Here is a 19,721-nt window from a genome sequence, read left to right on the forward strand (position 1 = left end):
CAGGCAGAAGGGTCAACGTGGAATGTGCAGAAGACGAACAGCTAGAGGAAGAAGCATGCTCCCTCTCTGTGCCTACCATTTCCAGACAGATTTCATGTCTGAGACACAACAGCTCTCCCTGCTCCTCCTAGGGTGCAGCAGGTCTGCACTCCCCACGCTGTAAGTTCCAGAAACCCTTCCATGAGAGCCAGAAGCAACATAAGGCATAATTCATAAAAGCAAGCATAACAAATGGGCTTAAATATAAGCCTTTCTGATGACCTGCACCAATGTCCCACTAGCTAGCCTGGCTCCACTTCCCTCATATGTGCTCTTTTAGGAACTTCTTTTGTCAGACTAGGTAATGCATTCAAAAACTACTACATGAATTCTTCAGGTGTATATCTTTGTGATTTGTTTGCATCTGACAATCACAAATTCCGTGGAAAAATCACAGCATCTTTAAATTTTAAGGAAAAAAAAAAGAGTGAAAACTACTGGTAAAGCATGCAGAGAAGGTCACTGGCAAGCAGGGAAAGTGAAAGGTTTTAATGGAGGAAAACTGAATACATAAGAAGTTAAACTGACATGGAAACTGGAAAGCTGAAAGTTAAAGACACATCTGGAGACTATTAGCCCAAACTTATGCCCAGTGGGAGGCAGAAAGCAGAATAGCAGCAATACTAACAAAGAAGAGGTCTAGAGAGAGTGAGACAGAAGTTTGCACAGTGTGAAATTCTTGCGAAGCTGTGATTCAAGTTGGGTTGTGGAAGGATCACATCACTAAGCTGGGAATGTACAGTCTGCCTATGCACAGAGTATTCCATCCTGACCGCATCACCAGTGTAAGGAAGAAAGGGAGTGCAGAGTAGAAAAGGAGGCCAAAAGCTAATTATGGCACTGATTTATAGAGAAAATTCATATGCTGTTTTGCAAAAGGAAAAGCCATGGAGAAGCTGACACATGAACAGTTACACTTCCAATATTAGAAATGTGAAATTATGGAGGAGAGAAAAGTACCACAGAAAAAAAAATCCTGGCAGCCAAGCGTCTCAGGAGATTCCTTTGTCTGAGACAGCTCTGGAAGCCAAATTTCTTAGAAGGTTTAAAAGAAAGATTAGTTTAAAAACTGAGACATGGTGTGGGGAAACAATCATATACTGTGAAGGGAAGTGACTAGATAACATGATTGCCAGAAAGGGAAGGAACGACCATTTTCTCAGATATTACTCTGAAATTGGAAGCATGTTTACGACGACTCACCAGTAAAAGCACTACGACAGATGCATGTATAATTATTTATCATCTGAACACAGTCCAGACTTCCACGAGGGTTACAAGGATTAGAGAGGCATTCGTTGATATCTCCCTCGCATCGCTCGCCTGCAAAGCCTGGGCGACAAATACAGCTGTAGCCCCCAATCTGGTCAATGCACTGCCCTTCATTAAAGCAGCGGGGTAGTCCTGAGTCTGAAACACAGTCATCGACGTTCTCCTCACAGAAATGGCCTGTCAAGACAGCAAAAAGTAACAACTTAAGGATGTGGTGTCATGGCCTTATTTCCTACCGCTGCTCATCAAGTTTTAAGACCACGTCACACACAGTCCCATATATAAACAGGTAAAGATCCCAGCTTAATGCAATTCACACCCCGTGCAGACAGTCAGCCTCAGATCAGACCTAGGGAGCATGTGTTTTACATCCAGGCTGCTCTCAATAGTAGGTCATACTGGTATTTAGCAGCTTTCATGCTTGACTTAATTTAAGGGCATAATTAAAAACACAAAACCAAAACAAAACCAAAAAAGATGCACTCAATTTAGCCCTGCGACTGAACATCGCCGGAGAGCCCTTTGCTGCCCTTGCAAGGCTGCAAGCTTCCCACCATTCATTTAACTTGGTGGTAACCCTGAAACTTGGCAAAAGAGCATTGGTAGCAACATCATTAAAACAAGCAACAACAAACCAACAGAAAAGCAACTGTGATAAAACACAGATTCCCGTCCAGCATGCCATTCCTGCAGTTTGACTTCTGGGGACTTACAGGAAACTCTCAACACCGGCTAGGGATGGCAGTTTCTCCCTCTCCCTACGGGGCTCCCTTTCAAGAGACAATGTCTGGTACTGGTTCTGCCTCCACCGCACAGTGTAACAGATAAAAGGGGACAGAGAGGGTAAGTTGAGCAAGGAGTTTCGTCTGTTAATACAGTTGATTCATCTGGAACAAGTAAAGCCATTCACCTAAACATGGAGGATGCTTACGCTGGCATCAGCAAAGTATTCATTTCAAACTGGGCCAGGGACAAAAGATAAGTCTTGCTATCGTAAGTAATTAGATCAATCTTTTCCAATTCCTTTCATTTACAAAAAAAAAGATTTCACATACAAGAAGTAAGTAATCTGAACAAATAAAGACTGAAGAATTAAAAGCAACACATTCAGAACCTCTCAAATGAGGATGGGTGCTTGAGTACAACACAGAAATTCCGGCAGAAAGTGGTACATAAATCCACACTTTGATGTAGAGACATAAGAAGTGACTTTTTTTTTTTTCTCTTAAATTGGAGGACCAAATTAAGAACAATACATGAAGAATTGCTAATGCAATGATTTACAATGGAATAAACACTTATCCAGACTGGGGAGATGTGCTGACAGCCACCCCGAAGTGAATGAACCGGTAGTATGCACGGGCAGGAGGCAAATACAGTAGATTATTTTATAATTTTACTTAAATTTACTTTACGAACTGAGAATTTAGTTCTATCTGACACACATCTGGAGATTTTGCCTACATTGAGATGACACACTTCAGAAAAAAAAACTAAGTTCAGAGGCATGTAAAATCTTGAACTGACTTGAAAAATAAGACTTAAGAAAAGAAGTCAAGTGAGAAAGCATTCACTGATGGGTTAAAATGTGCAATCCTGAATATTTTCAAAGGTAGAAAAGTCAGGGCCATCAGGTCAGACAGAACAGGGAAATAAAGGCTAGGTTTCAAGAAACACGACATTAAACAGGCTGTGGAATCATACTTACTGAAAACCACCATTATGTAACTGTGGACATTCTTAAAAGAAATGAGCTTTTAATAAAAGAGCTCAAATTTGCTGAAATAGTTTAAGCTAGCCTAGAGGCACTGAACTTCTTTTCCACAAAAGACTTCAGGACAGAGGACAACGCAGGGCCAGAATTTAAACAAGTAAAGGTAATCTAGTCTATCCCCATTGCCAAAGAAGGATCATACATTCCCAAGGGACGCTGTCATGACCTATTCTTTTAAAAGAAAAAAAGAAAAAAAAAAAAGCAAAGCAGCATTTATTTTTAAAGAGAAAATATGTATCTCAAGGGATTCAGTGCACTTTGGGAACATTCTTCTAAGAAAATAATGCATTCCCTTTAGACTCTGCATCATGAAACCCGTAGTCAGAAAGGAAAATTCACTTAATTGCTGAGCTTCATACCCCGAGTTCCTGGTGGACAGGAGCACTTGAAAAGATTGACGAGGTCTATACATGTTCCTCCATTCTGGCAGGGCTGAAACTGGCACTCGTCCACTTCATATTCACAGTTGACACCCTGGTATCCAGGCACACACTGCCCGTATAAAAATAAGTGTGAATAATCTTCTCCTAACAGATACATTATTAGACATCTGAGAAAGGCTAACGCAGACAAAACGAACCCTCAATGGGACAGATTATGACTCCCTTTGTAGCTAAACAATTGCAAGTGATTTCAAGGGCTGCACAGCCAGCCAGCTTAAGCACACAACTTGACCATGTGATTACTCAACAGCACACTGCATATTTGAATTTGAGTGACTTTATTCCTGCAAAATATAGCAATCAAATCCTGACACCCTTTAGCACTGAGACTGGCTTAGTAGTTTTGTCTTAATGTTTACATAAAACTCTTACTTTCCTTCTGGACATTCCAACTTCCAAGGCATTCTACCATCTGAAAAACCTTAGGAATGTTGATATACCATAATCTCATGGTCTACACTGCTCTCTGCATCAGCAGTACGAAATAGAAAGCAGTGGAAGGCATCTCCCACTCTGAGAGGGAAGGGATACTCTTTGCCCATCCAATAGGGAGAATGCAACACTCCCTTAATGCATTCTACATATATTTTAATATAAACCACACCTCGAGAGAAAAAATCTTTCAAGATAAGAACTCCGTCTCCAAAGAGGCAAGGCGTTCAAATGCCCCTCAACCACACCTCCTTACAATCACACCCCTAATTCAGTCTTAAAAGCCTCTTAGGAGCACTGCTTCTGCCACAGCTAAGTTAAAAATTCTTTCCAGGTGCAGGTTGCTTTTATCCCGTCTTTGAATCTATTCTACCACTTGCACGTGTTTCTGATTTCTTTTGATTCGTTTGCATTACAACACTCTAAATATTTAGACCTCTTCCTCCTAAGCCACTATGCATTACCTCGCACTGGTATCCACCCAGGTGATCCCGGCAGGTAGCACCGTTCTGGCAGGGGCTGGAGTCACACTCATTCAGCTGCACCTCACAGTAACTGCCAGTGTAACCCACCTGGCACTGACAGTGGTGCGTGTTTCCAACGCTGAGGCAATGACCAGAGTGCTGGCACAACTGGTCCACTGTGACTCCTGAAACAAAGTTAAATAAAGTGAGCAAACACGTAAAACACGCTTGCCGCCAGTGCTGGTAGCTCAGCCAAGAACGAGTATGGCTGGACCCCAATGAATTGAAAAGCTGAAATGCAAAAATTGGAGAGTTACTCTTTAAATTACTCTTAAATTACAGTGGGTCAGACCCACAACTGGCTTCCAAATGGAGTCACTGCTCTGTCCCCTTTGGATCATCAGCACCAACACTGGCATGAAGTATTTGTATTGCGGTATTATTTCATGACTGGCTGGTGAATACACATCTGAATTACTACTGTTGCAGGACAAAGGTTCAATGTTTGTACCTAGAATGTCTGCAAAAAAAAAAACTTGACACCCTTCTCTTCTGACACTGAATCTGCTTGTTTGGATTTCCTGAACTGAAAATGGCATGACACTGTCTATCAGCCTGGGCTACAAGCCACCTTCCAGGAAGAAATCAACTTAAAAACCAAATCTTATACATGTACATCGTCTGAAGCAGGAATTACTGCCTGGGGGGCCATGTTAGTACCTATACAGCTAAACAGTGCACTTAGTAGCCGGTATTTTCTGGGAAAATGCTTACAAAGATCATGAGTTACAAGATGCCTTTCTTGTACAAGGACAACATGTCTTAAACCTGGCCTGCCTGGGATTTAGCAGAAAGGCATAAATCGCTGATGTATTTTCCAAAAAGGCAGTCCACTTAAAACAGTATTACTGAAGCTCTGAGACTTCACAGAATATTTAGTTCTTCTTTTCTAATATTTTTGTGGTAGAAGCTAACTTCTTACGTCTGGGAGAATCAAGAAAGCCTTGACTCCCAAATGTAACCTAACAGAGAGTTTTTTACCTTAGAAGTGATTGTGATCGACCACCTAGAGGCAAAGCTCTCTGGGATTTCCGATGCATGCTGTGTTCACAGGCATATGGGGAAAGGAAGCGCAGATTAATGATGCATGGGGAAATGTTTTCAGGTAAAGCACAGAGGATGCTTATTTACCTCTTTGTGAAGCTGCCACTTGACACGAGACGTTAGGCACATCGCAGTAAGCACCAGTCCAGCCAGAGGGGCAGATGCATCGGGTCTGGGCTCCACTCTGGACACACGTGCCTTTATTCTTACAGGGGAACATGCTGCACAGATCCCTAAGTGCCTGGAGAGAAAAAACCCACATGATATACGGCAAGCACCGTAAGGAACAGAGTACAAGTTCAAGAAGCAAAGAAAGGAAGCTCTGCAAAACTGGTTCCATGCGGCACTGGAAAGAAAGGGACAGTACTTCCCAAGTCTAAGCCAGGTGCTTCACTGACAGTCTCACAAGCTCATATGCCTAGGAAAGCGCAAATGTACAGAGAAGTAAACCCCAGATGGCAGCATCATTTCAAGAGTAAGCTGATCCTCACACCTTGCTATGCAGAGAAACCTTTGGCTGGATGGGTTTGAGAAAATTCAGTTTTATCTCAGGCTAGGCTTCTAGCTCCACATTGGTAGAAGGCTTCCAGCTATCAACAGTAACAGGTACCCTTTCTCCTCCCAAACTCCCCCCATCTTCACTTCTTTTTGAGGATGACAGATGTGTTCCACATTTTGATCTTTGCTTTTCCTTTTTGTCATTAGCTCACCATACTTCTTTTGGCCCCATTTTCTATAGTACGGTCTCTCTGAGTTTTCCTGTCTTCTGAGATTCAGCTGAAACCCTACAACTATTTTAAGAACTGAAGATGCACCAAAGTATACTGCTTTTCTTGTTTCCTTATATAAAAAAAACCAAAACATTTCCAGACAAAGAGACTAAAACTCAGTAAATCATCATATGGAAGTGGAGTGACGACCCAAAATAACTCCGACCTAATAAAATAAAACAGCCACTAAGCATCATTTCATTTTTGAGCACTTAGTCTTCAAAGTAATACAGCTATTTGATTGATTTCAAGCTGACTTGAGGGTAGGACGAGGTTTTTAAAGCAAGTAGTACTGAATTTTGGCTGTAAAATGCAATTTCAATTGCAGAATGTTCTGCTTTTCAGATGCAAACTGTCTGCTCACAAAGATTAAAGTAGAAAAATCTGTGCTTTCACAGGCAACCAAAAAGAAACTTGGAATTAAGTTTTATCACATGTAGTTGAGCGTGAAGAAGAAAAACAGCGAGCCTCTTGCTTCTGCATTTGTAATGAGTAGCTGACTGTTTTACATGCAAATTCTATAACTTATGAATCATTGTCTGATTTTGTGCTGTCTATTTAGCTTTGCTAATTAGGTCAAGTCAGTTTACCACTAAGACAAGAACTACAGTGCAGTGCAGCTGTAATCTATAAATCTCTCCAATACAGCTTTGAGTAGTACTTATAAATTTAGCAAGTTCTGATTCCCTGTATAAAATGAATAATACATTATGATCAAGCTTCTCCGAACATAAAGCAGACTTTCTGAGAATCCACAACATTTAATTTGGGGACAGGAACATTAATCCTTTTCTCAAGTAAAAACAAAGCAAATATAACAGAAGAGGAACTACTGAACTTCACTGTACTTTACGATCACCCTCAATGCTAATTCTCCCAATGAGGTTTAAGTGGTGTGCCCAGAATGCATAATTAGGGTAGCTGAGCGGTTGCTTTTTTATATCACTTCATTACTTTGCATTCACTTCCTCCATTAGCAATACCTAGAAGCAGACCTGACAATTTCATGTCTAGCAACATACTTCTGGAAAAGCACCTCCCCCACTGCCACTAAAATGCTGCTTCTAACACCCACTGCTTTACAAAGGCACAGTGGCACGAAAGACATTTGCAAAATCCTTACAAAATTGTACTGTTTTCCAGTACTTTAAAAAAAAAAATAAAAATCTGTGAATTTCTCAAACGGCAGCACTCAGGCTGCTTATGAAGGAAGCCGATAGAGTGTTTACTGTTCCAAAGCTAGAAATAGTCTCAGATCATTCTTGCTGTTTTGATAAGCACAGAATAAAAAGAAAAAGCTCTGATTTGAAAAATTAAATTAACATTCTGTTTCCACTGTGATATGCCAAGTTTAAACTCTTTAATAGATAACAGTCAGCCATTTACAGTATGGGTTTGCAGCTCCTACGCTCAACTGTGGAAAACTGTAAATTGCCTGAAAGTAAGGCTAGACATTTTTACTGAGCTTGTTAGCAGGACAATTACATCAGTTACCACCCCAAAACAGTTTTTTGGCTTCGTATGGGGAAAAAAAAAATCTAGCATCAACCCGAAATAACTACGCCTCTATGTATAAAATAGAACAGTTAAATCAAGCTTCCTGCTAATCAGACCGATATACTGCCATTTAAAGGGGTGGTTTTTTGTCTTGGTTTGTGTGTGTTGGGTGGTTTTTTTAATTCAGGACTCTGCCTTCAATCGGGACAATTTTATGCTTCAAATGAAATGCAGCCATTTTCAAAGCTAATAGCTGTTTTTCATTTAAGAAGAAAACTAATCTAGAAGGTTCCAATGGCACCTGTCCTCATCAGTAACCAAGCATTTTTCTCCTCATAACTAAACACTTTTTGCTCTGTTAAGGCAGAGGCACTGGACTTTTTTTTTCCCTGGGTAGCAGGCCAGGGAACTGGAACTGAAGAAACAAGAGCTCTGCCACGTTTGGTACCTCACATCTAACCCGGTCACTTCTGCTGTTGGGCAGTTCAAACAGCTGTGCCCTGTGCAAAACAGGCAAGACAATTTCACCTACCTCACAGTTCTTCCCAGTATAACCCAAAGGACATACACATCGGTATGTGCCTCGGCTGTCCACACAAGAGCCTTTGTTCAAGCAAGGATGTGAATCGCACTCATTAATTTCTGTGAGGCAGAAGGGTCCTGTAAACCCCAGTGGACACTGGCAAGTGAAGGAATTGATCCCGTCCACACAAGTACCTCCATTGAAACAGGAGCTGCAAGAGAATGAGAACAAAGCCAAGCTGAGACAAAATGCAATTAGCTCACAGCCAAAACAGCATGTAAACATTACTGAAATGAGAGAGAAAAACAGGATCTTCTGACCACTGGTAAGTTCCTGCTAAAGAAGCATAAATCAGATAACAGCAATTCAAGGGCACTCCAGCTCACCTTCCAGCTCACTGTCTTTTACCTTGGCAGAAGCAAAGAAAGTAAAGCAGGGTTTCAATGAGTCATTAGTGATGGAGGTAACTTCTTTAATGAAATCTTCCCAGCTTCGATGTGACCACAAACAGTACTGCACCAGGTAGGCGTATGGCTTGCTCAAACTGATAAATTTTATACAAATTTTATTACAAATTACAGTTGTATTACAAATTGTGAGAAACAAAACAATTTGCCTTTTTTTAAAGCTTCAAAGGAGTCACAGGTATGTTTTCTCAAGGAAAAAGTTTGTATAACATGCAAAACACAAGCACGTTCTTCATTGAAATTATGTGAAAGTATTGGTATTGCTAAATCCCTTTTTCCTCTTCTCATGAGAACCTTAAGTCCTGGATTTGTAACACTACTCATACATGCCCTGGCAGAATTCAGATCAAAGGAATTATCCCCCTCCCCGCAATCTTCTGCCAGATTAGGTGTCCTATGGAGAAATGACTGGGAAAGTTAGGAGAAGTGATGCCTCATGCAAAATTGACTCCTTTTTCCTTCTAAAGAAATGCCTGCCAGGAAACTCCCTCTCCTCTGAAAGTAACCCTAGATCAGACTCAAGATAATTAGTTTGATAAAAGTACACAAAACTAATTCATGCTTGTTATCTGTTTTGTGCACTGGCAAAGGGTACTTCCATGAGAGAAGCCACTGACTCACCTCCTTGAACTTCCAGTGCAAGTTTTAAGTATCTAAATTTTGACTGTGATTACGGTAGAGTTGTCAACGCTAACCTATTTATCAGAGATGTACCTCTGCCTTGTGGGCTGAATTCTGTTTTACAGGGAGCAGAAACTGCTGTTTACATTCACGGCAAAACAAGGAAGAGAAGACAGAGGAACTGTCAATCAGTTGGCGTGTTTCACTGAAATCAGGTACCCATCACCAAAAGAAGATGGCACTCTCTCATAGGCAGCTTCTCATGCAAGGCATGAGAAGAATTATTTGAACCGAATTCAAATTAGCCAACCATCATGGTGCTCTTAAGTATAGCTCAGTAAATTTTGGTTGAGAAGGTGTGACTGGTTTAGCTTGGCGGAGCGTTGAAAATTGCTACCTCCTTCATTCATACCTGCAAGACTGGTTTCTGCCCTGACTGATAACGAAAACAAAACAGGATGAACCTCAAGGAAGAGCCAGGCTTCTGCTAAGACACCCAACGTACTTCACTTGATTAAACAACTGTTGTGCAAATTAAACACACCCTCATCAGTGACACAATCCTGTTCTTAATCAAAAGATGTTAAAATACTTCCTCCTCCACAAATGCAATTTTATAAATGATAAGAAAGATCTTTTCTTTGTATGCAGAAAACACATGAGAATACCAAGAGCTTTGCATTTAGGAACCTTATTTGTTTCTGGTAACTAGACTAGAATGGACTTTTTTTTTTCTTTTTTTTTTTTTTTAAACCATTTCAAGCTTTATAAGAAATTGTTTCCATTTGAGAATCTGAAGTTACTTACATCAACCCTAATAAAGCTTAAAATAAATATGCAGGCAGATGATGGATAGACAGGGTTCACTCTCAAAGAGCTTTTAAAACTACCAAGTGAACCATTTATATAAGGACCAGCTGCTGAGCATTTTAACTCAGTTCCACATCTCCGCCTTAGAACAACCTCAGGTTTTATCTCAATACTACTAAATCATATCCAACATGTGAGAATTAAAAGATCTCTGATGAGTAAACCCTACCAGTACAGAATTTGTGGATTTAGTGTTCCTCCAAGTTGCTTCTTCATATAATCTGCAGTCAATATCTCAACTCAGGGCTAATTTAATTTTCCTGCCTTTCTGAGAGCTGGCTATCACTTCCGTTTTTGCAGCTTTTGTATTTCTCAGCACAGTAACCAATCAATTATTTCCCCTCCCCTATATGATACTGGTCTTACAAAAATATAAATTATTTGTTTTTATAAGCTAGCATCTGTTACTGTCTTAACATTTGTTAAACACTGCCATATTTCTCCTATAATGGAACTAAGCTTCTAGCCAGTCGTGCAAACTGAAGACCAACTTTGACAGGCAACTGTCTTTCAGCTGGTATCCTGCACAAGGTAAGCAAGTTTTCCTTGCATGAATCACAAGCATGGTTCAGTGACAAAAGGCAGGAAAACAGATCCTCATAATTAAAAACTGCTTCTGAGTAGGACTGACTTCAAAACACGAGCACACATTATGTGGCTCCTTAGAGCAGCAGTGCAGTGAAGCTGTCTCACCTCTCAGTGCACTCGTCGATGTTGTTCTCGCAGTTGGTTCCCTCAAACCCCGGCTGACACTTGCATGTGTAGCTGTTGACATAGTGGGTGCACGTGCCTCCATTCCTGCAGGGTTCACTCAGACATTCATTGGTATCTGTTTGACATTTATCTCCATGAAATCCAGGTAGGCAGATGCATGAGAAAGAGTTTATCCCATCCACACAAGAAGCTCCGTTTTGGCAGGGATCTAAGGCAGAAGCATTACATAAAGTGTTAAAATGGGTAACAGTCAAAGGCCAGGCCTAGAGCAGTAGCTTTTTGGAAAAAAAGTACCACACAGAGCGTGACAGTCTGCTGACAAGTTCATCTGAGCCATTTTATGGAAGAAATAACTGCAAAGCATTATCAGTAACAAGTTCAGAAGAAGGTGTGGATCAAGACCAAGCTTGGGCCTAAAGGTTTCTCTGCAAGGAATTGTTCAGCCAAAACCAACAAAACCAGACCCAAAGTCTATTGGTTTAAAATTCAAACTCTGCTTTTTTGATAAATGCCTACTGAGGAAGACAATACAAACAGCATAGCAACTGTTTATTCTTCCTTATCAAGTCTTATTCGTAAGAGAACTAGGACCAGTCTCTCTTTTCCAGACACTGCTCAACTCACAAAGGAACTTTTGTGCTTCATTTTAAGAATGAAAGTAGTCCAGTCAAATCAAATGTGTATGTGTAAATTAGTATATTTATGATTACTTACGCGTTACTGAGCACTTAGTGTTTTTCCCAGTATCAAAGGCTGACTGGGGAAAGGCTGGCAGAAAAACTCACAAAATGAAACACAGCCTTGGATTCTCCTCACCTCTGCTTTTCCTGACATTTTCTTTATCCCTACCATGATCTTGCTACTTGTGTATCACCATTTTTCAGTCCAAGCAACCCCCTACTACTGTATTCCTTCTACTTCCACAAGTACCGATCTGCCTGAAAGAGCTCCGGCATTCAGCAGTTTCTTCCTGCTTTGCTCCTTCCACTTTAGGATTTAAGATCCACATTCCTCTGCTGGATACTGCCTCTGAAGCCAGCCTCCTTTTTCACTCTGCATTCCCTATACTGAAAGCGTTTGTATATGAAGGCAGGGAGGGAAACTGGGAGGGGGGAGGAAAAGGGGAGACAGGAAGGGGAATGAAAAAATGGTTATGGTGCAGGGTTTTTTTTGATCTATGACTATCTTTAAGTACTACTAAAACACAAACTCCAAAATGCAAATAGACTCCACCAAAAATTTGCAGTTTAGTGTAAGTACAAGATCATTCTGTTCACTGGTAAATGAAGAAAACAGATGTGAAAGGTAATTAAAGCTCATTTATTGACTGAGAAATATGTGCACATGATAAAAAATTGTGTTATAAGAGACACACCTGCATCCATTTAAAGGTCATCTGACTACTGCAGAGAAAAAGCACATTCAAAGTGAGACCCCTGGCAGTTATAAAATGTTGTGTCTATGGAAGCCAGCCACTTATGACTGAAGCCAAAAGCTGCGCAATAATTTTCTGTGTTGCACATTTACTGACAGAAAAAGGAGACTCGAGTATTAACTTTTCAATAAGTTCTTGTTGTCGGAGGGCTTGTTTGCTTCATAGATTAAAGACATTTGGCTCAAACCATGGAAGGTTTTTGTTATGCTAAGTGAAATCAGCTGTAGCAGTAATTTGAAGTTGTTCTTCAACCTCACGGGTGTGCTGCCTGACAGACAACACAGGACAAATCTCACAGCTCTCAGAACACTTAGGAATAGAGAGAGATTTCCCAGCTGTTTACGAGAGAAAGATGAATGCTTTAAAAAACTTTTTTATCTTCAGATATCCATGTAAAAACTAACAGGACAAGCAATAATTTTGTTGGCTTCAGTAAGCAAAGCTCTGGGTCAATGCACCAACGTGACATTTTTTGTACAGTACCTGTTTGCTCAGAAAGAGGCAATCAGAAGCTCAAGCTGAGCCAGATGTCTTAGAAGTTCTTTCAGCAGTGCTGCTTTGGGGTCTCCCACGGTAACTTTTGCTAATAGACTTGTCTGGATCCTTCTCTACAGCAGTCACATATTTAAATTTTTTTTCAACGCAAACCACAACTCTCTAAATTCATACCTAAAGTCTTTAAGCCTTTGGTTTGTTTTTAAGCTACGCTAATAAAAAAGAGGTTTGTTTTTTCTTTTTGTTTTTTTTTAAAGAGGCAACCAATTAAAAAATTACAACATCGTGAACTCCTCCAAGATTTGATAAAGCACTTTTCAGATAGTAGCAGATGAACTTTTAAACACATGACACTTCTCAGGAGACTCTGATTTTATCTGATCATGATACAGAATAAGCCCAGCAAAAAAAAAAGAAATTTCCATTGTAAACAGCAGCGTCAAGGGCATGAAATTCACATTTGTTTTCTTGTAATTTAAACAATTTCAGTACTCATCAGTGTACGGGCTATCCTCCTGCAACTGATACCTATTACGGAACAGAGTGCCTTCCTGCTGCTTAATTTGCTTTCAGATATGGATTAACTGGACCCCTCTTTCCAGAATCTGAATGTCAGGCAGAGACATTTCAGGAAAGACTGCTATACCCCAGATTCCGACCACACCTCAATCAAGCTTAACGTTGAAATACAGGTAAGCCCTGCAGTGTTACTTCAATTTGGTGTATTAAAATCTCAGGCAAATATAATTCTTCATTTAACAGTGCTCCTTATTAAAGCATGTAAACTCTAAGGACCTTTTCAAGTTAAGAATCTGGGAACAACTCCTGCTATCAGTTGGAACACTGTAGTCCAATTCTAGCAGCTGAACGTATTGGGATTTTGACTGCCTCAAACACACAGGTCTGACAAAGCTGAGGTTTGGGGTTTTTTTCTTTTTGGTAAGAGACTATAAAAGAACTTTCAGTGTCTGTCAAACAACAGTCATCAATAGTACAGCAAAATTATTTCTAGGAAAAACTGGAAAACACAGAACGATGTGCTGATACTCACTTGAAAGGCAATCATCAATGTTGCTGTCACAGTCTCCTCCAGTGAAGCCTGGCCGGCATTCACACAGGTAACTGCCTTGAATATTATGGCACAGAGCATGATTTTTGCAGGGCTTTGAGAGACATTCATCAATATCCACTGTACACCTCTCCCCTGAAACACGGAGAGTCCAAAAGTAAGACATCTCATGAGGCAACAGTCAAAAGGCTCAATGCCAATACTGCTCAGCATTGAAAGTACAGTATGTTCCCCATCCACATTACCTTCCCAGCCAGGGGCACATTGGCAGGTGTAGCCTTCAGAGTCAGGAGATTCCTGGCAAATTCCCGAGTTCTCACAAGGATCAGGGGAACAAGGAGCAACCACTACCTGGCAGTTCACACCTGGAGAGCAGAAGGGGAAAAACCAGGAGAGTACGCTGCTAAGAGCTTGGTGATTCTTGGAAGAATGAATAGAGAGATTGTAACTTGCATGATTATCCTACACAGCAGTGGACAGCAATTCCATATTTGAAAAATCTAAGCAGAAGGAAAAGGAGATCAGAGCACTCCTCATGGGCTTGGTGGGTACAAGCAGACAGCAGCCATGGTAATTCTGAGTTTAATGTCCCTTCAATCCCCAGTGCACTTACACATCTCAGTCTAACTTTCTTAAAAAGAAAATTAAGCTGAGCTGCCACCAGGGCGTTTCTAAATGAGTCCAAAAAAGGCTTAGATACAGTCTTATTAAGTATTCTACTACTGTACCTTGTCTACATGAACTGACTGTAATATAACTTCATACAACCATGGCATTTCCCCTCTTGATTCCTATTTCCACGAAGTTTAATTAAAAGATTAAAATGGCACTAAGGGTGCAATGAAGTGGAAAGAAAAAAAAAAAGAGAACAGAAACTTCTCTTGGAATTTTCACCTTTGAATCCTTTCCTACAGGTACATCTATATCCATTCAACAGATCCTCACAAGTTCCTCCATTCTGGCATGGGTTTGATTTACATTCATTCCCTTCTGTTGAACAGTAATCTCCTATCCAGCCTGGGTCGCAGACACACTTGTACCTTTAAAAGCAAAAACAGCAGTATTTTTAGAGCATTCTGAAATAAATTCTCTACCAGTTTCTCCTGCAGATTAATTTTGGAGGAAAAAACAGAAGACCTCTCTTTAGGAGAGCCCTAAGTTACATTTAGATTGCTTACCCCAGCTGTATAGTTTTGAAAATACTGAAGATAAACCCTCCCTTAAAACCACACTTCCCTCCATTACAGTTTTCACAAAGCGCTCAGTCAACCAGCAATATGTTTTGCTTTGATAAGACTATCTCAACAGATTTAAACAAAGAAAGAAAAAAAAGATCAAAAAAAGTGGAGGGGAACAATAGGTTCCAAAGATCACTAGACTGATTTAATACGAAGTAGTGGTTACGAATGAAAACAGCTGCCTGGGAGCAGGAGCAATCTTCTCCATCATGTTTCAAAATCTGAAGCAGAGCAGCACTCCACCCATATGACATAGAACCAAGGACTTGGTGAATCACCCTGGACTCAGGCCACACAACACACACGCTGTCCTCCCTCCCTGTCACGAAAACAAGACTTATTTTATCTGGCACCTAGCATAAGATGTATGCGGGCATAAATATGAATGCAGGTGACAGACAAGATGAACCAAAACATTTGTTTTCCAAGCTTACAGGGATACTGAACTAGCAATAAGGGCAGCCTTCCTGCCTGCTCCAGGGAAAGTCCTGAATCCTGCCCTACAAAGCTACCCACAATGGTAAAACACTTCCTTGCCCAAGTGCTGACAAGACTTCCCAAGACGCAGCACACATCGGGGAGGCACTGCTATTCCACATACAGTTGGGAAGTTTCACAAACACAAGCCCTACCTCCCCAAACCTGTTGACTCCACAGGCCCTGCGCTCCCACACTGATTACCAAAAAGAGGTCCAATTTAGGGCCCCTGAAATCAGCATTTGGTCTTCCTGGATAGGAAGATTCAGAAGCAGCTGAAATATATATGCCATCAAAATAGCCAGAAAGAGCTTTCCTTTTTTCTCTCAGGCATGCAACAGCATGACTGAAGTTGACAAAATCTCAGCCTTGGATAAAGTGTTGTAAGTCAAATACTGCTCTATCTCCTAGTGTCAAAGTTGCCTGCCTGTTCCTTAATACAGAGCATTTGGGTAGCAAGAACAGCACCAGCCAACAGCCTCCATACTCAATGTTTTAGAGTTTGGTGGAATAGGTAGCTGCTGCTCCCCAAAGATTCCATTTGGAACCATTTCTGTTTTTAATTGCATTCACTCTACTTGAATTGCCAAACCCTCCCTTTAGATGGTGGCAGTCCACCCTGCACTACATGCCATGCAAAGGCAGCAAAGAACACAATGCAGGACAGAAAAACTTATGCTGAAACAGCACAGACTGCAGCTGGTGACTAAAGGTCTACACCTTACTGTCATGGGCAGCAGGTAAGTCTGGATCCTAATCTGAGAGATTAGAGAAAAATCAGAAACGTCAAGTCAAGATGGAACTCTGGGCAAAGCAAAAAAAAAAGTACAGAAGGCAGCAGATAAGTTTAATACGACAATAAGTACTTACCCACTAGAAATATGTGTGCAGTTGCCATGTACACAGGGACTACTAAGACAGCCATCTGCCTGTGACTGACAGTGAGGGTGATGGTAACCTTCAGGACATACACACCGAAAGCCATTGACTTCATTTATACACGTTCCACCGTTATGACAGGGGCTGGATGTGCATTCATCAATGTCCACACTGCAACGTGGGCCTAGAAAAAAACCCCGATACTTATTAAGTAGTATTTTTTATAAGAACATTTGCTTTGCGCGTCTGCGAGAACATACATTCAGAGACAACTCAGTAAAGCCAATGCAGCGTGACAGATCTTGCATGCCTCCATGCTTTAATTGAAGTCAAGAGAAGCATTTTTGAAAGATGCAGCACTTTTCTGTGCCTGGAAAACAGCACTTACACTCAACGAGTGTTTACAAACCATTCAAGAATCTCAAAGGAATTCCACTAAAAATCACTGGTTAATATTAATTAGGAAGACTAAAGTCACTCAGCTGTATCATGCTTGGAACAAACCTCTTGAGCTCCACTTGTCATAGCCCTGCTCTTCTGCTTTGAAAGTACCTACCCTTTGAACAACCAATACTGCCATACTGTCTGCAGTAAATATAGTTCTTGTGGTTTATTGCGCAAAAGGGACTCTAAAAAACACTGTTTCCTGTTTTGCCTGCCTCTGATTACAACTGCAAGATCCTTCAAGCAGTGACCATAAGATCCTGTGAGGCTGAAAAGCTAAACAAAGTGCATGTTGCAGTAAGTTGAAAGCGTTTCTAACGTAAGGAAAGGACAAAGTAACAAGACCTCATGTGAGACAGCTCTTTAAATACTAGAAAATGCCAAATCATTATTACTGAATTATTTCAACAGCATAACAGTAAAAAGTCCAGTAGGATGACAAATATGGTATGCCAGCAACAAAGAAGACTGAAAGGTAAGAGTGATGAGGATCATGCCTCTTCCGGTTCTGGGGACTAAAGAGTACCACCATGCCAGAGCCAAAGGAAGGAGGGAACGTCAGAAGTTTAGAAAGATGCCAAGAGAAAAGCACAAGACACATGAAACCTCTTAGTGCTATTTCTAATAGATTTCAGATCAATTCTAATTAGAATCATTCAGTAATAAACAGTAACAAACGTGACGAGAAAACTGTTATAAACAGTACCAACTGCCTTACAACAATTATTTTACGAGCGTCTTACCCTACATGGCTCAAAACATATGAAGTCCATTATAAACAGCGCTGAGATGTGCTTTAGTCATCAGAAATAGTCCTGATGTAGATCGACAGTTTAAGCATAGATCCAAAAGTGCCTATGGGCTTCTTTTTTCAGCCCTACTTTTACTGTATTAGGTAAGTCTTTACAATTTAAAACCGAAACAGAACAGACCACACTATAAAAGAGAAGCACTGAAAAAACGCGGGCTATTTGGTTGAAGACTTCAGAGTGGAGAGCAGTTCATTAGAGCATTGAGTTAATGCTTTGCTTTCAGAGAAAGAGAAATACTGTTCATGGTCAAAGCCCAAGGTACTGTCTAATCAAACACCTCTATATTATCCACAATCTCTCTGTCCCTGGAAAGAAGCTGTAAATAATAAACCAAAGTCACATGGGTTTATTTGTTATAAAACCAAGAACCATGAATTGGACGTAATTACCTAACAAGAATGGCATTTCACAGCACAGATTAAGCCATTTTTCTGCTTGGTAGAACTTTCTGTAATGTAAGACACTGAGATTCAAAGATTAGAAGGATTTACCGAGATATGAACTGAACACCTTGCAATCAGTATGCAAAGAACAGCTTCCTTAGCTATCCGGATAACTATCTTCAAAACAACTCAGAGCTATCAGGTAGCTGACTTTACCTGTAAATCCAGGTTTGCAAGCACAATTGTAGCGATTAATGCCATCAATACAGTCCCCATGAATGCATGGGTTACTTGCACAGTCATCAAAGTTATTTTCACAGTTCACTCCTGGAAAAAAAAAGTTAGATGAATATGGAGGCCAAATCTTACAAGAAAGACAAGAAACCTATTTTCCAGAAATAGCCAAATTAAGAATCCCATCTGCTTCAAAGTTACTCGTGCACTGGTGTAACTTCAATAGGTGATGATGCAGAAGCACTGTGACACCAGGGGAAGTCACCTGAGTCACTGGGTGTTGAGTATGACCCCAAACTTGTACTAAACGTTTAAACAAAAGAATAAACCATTTTGAACACCATACCTAATTTTTTTACTGCATGCTTGAGTTTCGGGTGTAAAGAGGAGGTAAATTTTTCCACAAGTTACAGCACCAGTAGGGGTTAGGCAATCCACACAAAGATACCAAAATTCAGCAAGGAAAAGTAATGTGAGAATGATACTCTCATACCATAAGCTTATCTCTGTATGCAAATTTGGCATACACCAGAGCACACATAAGAAATCATTAAATGCTTTGGATTCTAACAGAATTCATCCTTCCACTTGTGCTTTATGTACCTGAAGTGCCCAGCAAACAGTTGCACTGGTAGCCATTCACCAAATCAATGCAGCGCCCTTGATGGAGGCAAGGATTGCTGTGGCATTCGTCTATCTGCTCACTGCATATGGCGCCCATGTAGCCAGGATTGCATATACACGTGTATGAATCAATTCCGTCTTGACATTCCCCATGGTGGCAAGGATCAGGATCACAGTTGTTGATATTCTCCTCACACAGAAGGCCAGTAAAACCTAAGAAAAAATGATGAGCAGGAGTAATTAAAAAGTTAAATGGTATGATGCTGCAGTGAATATAATGCAAGTATCGAAAGAATCACATTAAGAATCAGCAAAGTGTCAGGCAGCACAAAGGGTAACTGGGCACCTCAACTGCTGCCCCTTTTCCAGCCCTGGAAAACAACACTCTTCCACTGCTCACAGCACTACAGAACAACACCTTGCATGGAGAATCCTGGCATTGGAAGTGGTTACCTTCAGTTTATTCATAACAGTAGCAATGAGAGGAAACACGTAAATCTCCATGAGGAATATTTACTCACATCAGTATAAAGTCTTTGAAGGTACTCTCCTGTCATCATTTCCTCTATGCAGTACCAGGAGGGTTGACTTTTTTAGTATGAGAAATTACTACAAAGATGCTGCAGAAACCTCCCCAAGGG

General features: G+C 40.7%; 1 protein-coding gene across 1 annotated transcript in view; it reads right to left on the bottom strand.

Moving 5' to 3' along the window:
• The window catches only part of NOTCH2 (notch receptor 2), a 79,735-nt gene that overhangs the window by 16,534 nt on the left and 43,480 nt on the right, over positions 1 to 19,721 (bottom strand). Inside the window, exons 11-22 of the mRNA XM_035900808.1 lie at positions 19,060 to 19,293; positions 18,439 to 18,549; positions 16,575 to 16,767; positions 14,884 to 15,029; positions 14,235 to 14,354; positions 13,972 to 14,124; positions 10,970 to 11,198; positions 8,328 to 8,529; positions 5,616 to 5,769; positions 4,425 to 4,609; positions 3,445 to 3,577; positions 1,243 to 1,488 (exon numbers count right to left, since the gene is read on the bottom strand). Coding sequence (XP_035756701.1) covers positions 1,243 to 1,488; positions 3,445 to 3,577; positions 4,425 to 4,609; positions 5,616 to 5,769; positions 8,328 to 8,529; positions 10,970 to 11,198; positions 13,972 to 14,124; positions 14,235 to 14,354; positions 14,884 to 15,029; positions 16,575 to 16,767; positions 18,439 to 18,549; positions 19,060 to 19,293 — 2,106 coding nt within the window. The remainder of the gene's footprint in view (positions 1 to 1,242; positions 1,489 to 3,444; positions 3,578 to 4,424; positions 4,610 to 5,615; positions 5,770 to 8,327; positions 8,530 to 10,969; positions 11,199 to 13,971; positions 14,125 to 14,234; positions 14,355 to 14,883; positions 15,030 to 16,574; positions 16,768 to 18,438; positions 18,550 to 19,059; positions 19,294 to 19,721) is intronic.

This window comes from Egretta garzetta, unplaced genomic scaffold, assembly GCF_000687185.1.
Source record: "Egretta garzetta isolate BGI_Z169 unplaced genomic scaffold, ASM68718v1 scaffold598, whole genome shotgun sequence".
Classification (NCBI taxonomy): domain Eukaryota; kingdom Metazoa; phylum Chordata; class Aves; order Pelecaniformes; family Ardeidae; genus Egretta; species Egretta garzetta.